The sequence below is a fragment of the Myotis brandtii genome, unplaced genomic scaffold, assembly GCF_000412655.1.
Source record: "Myotis brandtii unplaced genomic scaffold, ASM41265v1 scaffold357, whole genome shotgun sequence".
In the NCBI taxonomy this organism is placed as follows: Eukaryota; Metazoa; Chordata; class Mammalia; order Chiroptera; family Vespertilionidae; genus Myotis; species Myotis brandtii.
In genome coordinates, this window is record NW_005363729.1 from 30,927 (window position 1) to 34,544 (window position 3,618).

A 3,618-nucleotide genomic window follows, 5' to 3' on the forward strand; every position below is an offset into this window, starting at 1 on the left:
AATTTCTGCTCATTAACAACAGGGCACCTGGGGGTCGGGGACAATGAGAGGCCATGGAGGAGCCTGGCCGGTCAGAGCGCCATCCAGGTGCTGAGACTGTGGGCGGATCCCCATCAGGGCGCGAGCAACGCGAACAGCAAATCCACGTCTCTCCCTCCCTCTCTCTCTGGCAAATGAATAAATTTTTTAAATCCTTTTGTTTTAAAAGTAAGAAAATAGGACACCATGAGGGGAGAACATGGACTCAGCGTGACGTTCCCCGTGAGGCCCGTGTGTCCTTCCTCTCGACTCAGCGGCCTTTCTCCCGTCACAGGGGACATGCTCTCTCCCACCTCCTCACAGGCCGCACCGCAGGCCCCGGGGCCCTGGGAGGTGGCACCTGGTCCTTGGTCCCAGCCCCGCCCACAGCCAGAGACTCCGGAGGGAGGGCTGGCAGCCCCTGGAGAGCTTCTGGGCCAGGGAAGGAGGTCGGGCCCCTGGGGACCGTGGGACCCTTGCCCTCTTGCTCTGCCACCTCGGGGAGCAGTGGGGCTGCCTGTCCCCCGAGTCTCAAGGCCCCCAGAACTGGGTGAGACTTTGCACTGACCCGGGCTGGGGGAGGGGCGCTCTCCTGCCTCCCCCCTCACACCACCTGTGCCCCTCGTGGGAGGACCCCGAGGCAGGTGCCCCTGCAGAGGGTGGTTAAGCCTCAGTCTGAAGAAGAATGTTCTTGAAGGACCCGGCAGGGGGCATGCAGTGGTCTGGGCGGAGGCCGTCGGCTCTGGGACCTTGGTCAGGCCGGCCCGCCGGGCGCCTGGCTCACCTGGACAGTTGTCGGCCGTGGCGGCTGCAGTGCCCAGGAGGGCGAGGGCCAGGACCACGGTTCCCATGGCAGCGGCTGCTCTGGTTGGTGGCATCCCGGGTCCCGCTGCCAAGGCGCTGGCACCTTTTATTGCTGCGTGAGCCCCGCCTCCGCTCTAGTTCCCTCCTGGCCAGGCCACCTCCTCCCCAGCCCCAGGGGACGGTCCCCCCACCACGCCCTCAGCCCTCCCTCTGCAGTGGCCCCCCTTCTCCTCAGTGGGACCAGATGCTCCGCGAGGGGAGGGCTGTGTGGGGAGGGTCTGCGTGTGTCTTTATTATTTTTATTAAAGATGTATTTTTATTGACTTTGGAGACGAAAGGAAGGAGAGAGCTAGAAACACCCAATGAGAGAATCACACCCGCCCTGGGATCCAGCCCCCAACCCGCCCGTGTGCCCTTGACCGGGATGGAACCTGGGACCCTTCTGTCCGCAGGCTGGCACTCTATCCACTGAGCCACACCGGCCAGGCCTGCCTGCTTGTGTCTTTAGAGAAAGCACAGGAGCCCCCTCTCATCACCCAGCTCTGCCCAGGGGAACCCCCCGGAGGGACCCCCAGGACGGCAGGGGTGGCCGGGGTGGCAGGAACTCACTGGCATGCAATGGGCTGCGGGTTCCAGAGGGTGAGAGACTCCCTGGGGTCCAGGGTGGTCAGAGGGGAGGGGAGGGGAGGTGTTGACTGCCCTGCAGAGGCAGGACTGGGAGCTGGACTGGGGCAGCAGCTGCCTGACTGGAGAGTGGGGAGGTGGCACTGAATTGTCCCTGGGGCCGTGTGACAGCGGCGCAGCCCCAGCAGGGACGGGCAGCACGGGCCCTGTCCACGCCTCTCCCGCCCTGGGAGCGGGTCGCTGAATCTCAAAGCCCCACCTGGATAGAGAGGGAGGAGGCAGGTGGGGCCCCTGTCCCCGTCCAGGTGTGACCTCCAGGCCGACGTGACCCAGGATGGAGGTCCCATCGGGCCCATTTCTTGTCCTTGGCACCAGGGGCCTGAGAGTTGGTTCTGGACCCGGGGGGGGGGGGGTCTCTATAGGAGGGAGGGGGACACAGAGCAGAGATCAGGGGAGGGAGCTGAACTCCCAGAATGTCCCGGTCATCTTGCCGGTCAGTGGCGTCCAGCGTGCTCTCTGTGTCTGGTTTGGTGGCTGAACGTCAGCTCACCTGTGGGCCGGGGCCCCTGGGAGCGGGAAGGGCTTCCTGTGAAGCCAGTTCCTGGGATTTTATTCAAAGGTGTTGTTCACCTACAAGTTACATATTAGCCACCGAGGTGAGTGCATGTAACGGACAATCACGGGGCCCGGGCTGCCGGTCCTGCCTGAGCCAATTCAGCAGAGACCGGCTGGGATCATGGGTGAGCGTTTACACCACAGGTTTCCTGTTTCCTGATAGTTCTCTCCCTCCGCGTATGTCCAGTTACACAGATTAGGAGGGAAGAGAATAACGTGACGCCGACAGACCTTCTGCAAATATAGAAGTACTTTTATTGCATATACCGCGGCTACGTGGTCTGGGGGGACGGGCACATTTGACTTCGGCACAAATTACAGCTTGGAAGGTTGGCCAATGGAGGGAGGAAGTGACAGGAGGGAAGGAGGGTGGACGAGAAATCAAACCGGAATCACATGACCTGGAGAGCCCCTGGGGTGCGCACGGCGGCCTGGGGCACGGCTTTTCCGCGGAGGGACGGACAGAGGGGACAGTCATGGCCGTGTGCCGGGTCCGACAGTCGCTGGAAGCGGCTTCTCTCTGGCAGGAGCAGGACGGATTTCCACGGGCGATCGGGAAATCCTCGCGGGTGGTGGTCGGTTTCTGGCGGCCTTGCCGTGGCTTCCTGAGCCGGAACCACGCGTGGACGGGCGGGGCGGGTCGAGGATGGCCGCCCTGTGCGGACTCACAAAGTTCATCGCCCGTGTGTCCCCGTGTGGGGAGCCCGCGGGCAGCACCGGGCCCACCGAGCCGCTCCCGGGGATTAGCGACCACAGAAATTAGCACCAGACATTCGGGACCGAGGACCATCTGCTACGGGGACCCCGCAGACGAGGCGGGAGCCTCTCGCTCTGCGTGTGTTTTCAAATCACAGGACACAACCGGACGGGGTCACAGGTCTTGGGGGGTGCGCCTCGGGGCCCCGCGGGAAGGGAGGGACGGCACTTATCGCGGCGTCCTTGGTAGAAACCCGGACTGTGGAGGACGGTGGGGGAGGGAGGCCCGGCCAGGCCCGTGTCGCCTTCAGGATCTCGAGACAGATAGCACCACAGAGAGAGGGAAAGATAAGCACCGAGTTTCACTTAGCGACCGTCCGCAGAACACGCGGCCTCCTGCCCCGGACGCGCCCACTCGGGGTGGGTGGGGGGCATAGGGGGTCGCCGAGCCCCCTTTCACCCCAAGTGCCTGCCGATAAGGCAGCGGGTAAATGCCTGCTCCCTTCCCACGGGAAAGCCCGGAGCTGATAAGACACCAACGGTCGGTCCGAGTAGGGCCTGCACCTGACGGCGGGAACCCTCGCTGTTCTGGGCAGATTTCCAATCGCTGCACCTGCTCCTGCAGCGCGGGGTGGGGCTCCGGGTCTCGCCAGAGGGACTGCATCCAGCGCGGGCACGGCACCCCCCCGCCCCGTCCCCTTCTCCCCTGGGACTGAGCTGGGCTTGCCTACGTGGCTGAAAGTCGGGGACACTGAACGGTTATGACAACACAATACACACATTTACGCCATCACACACACAGCACCTGGGACCCGCGGGCGGCACGGAACAGCTGACACCTGGCCCTGAGCCAGCGGCCTG

The 3,618-nt window shown here is 63.9% G+C and overlaps 1 protein-coding gene across 2 annotated transcripts in view; it reads right to left on the reverse strand.

Moving 5' to 3' along the window:
- LOC102261978 (ficolin-2) overlaps positions 1–1,510 on the reverse strand; it is a 20,414-nt gene extending 18,904 nt beyond the window's left edge. For both annotated transcript variants that reach the window (XM_014544225.1, XM_014544226.1), the window contains exons 1-2: positions 1,432–1,510; positions 803–934 (exon numbers count right to left, since the gene is read on the reverse strand). In XM_014544225.1, the coding sequence (XP_014399711.1) occupies positions 803–896 (94 nt within the window). In that variant the 5' untranslated portion in view covers positions 897–934; positions 1,432–1,510. The remainder of the gene's footprint in view (positions 1–802; positions 935–1,431) is intronic.
- Positions 1,511–3,618: the final 2,108 nt, after the last annotated feature.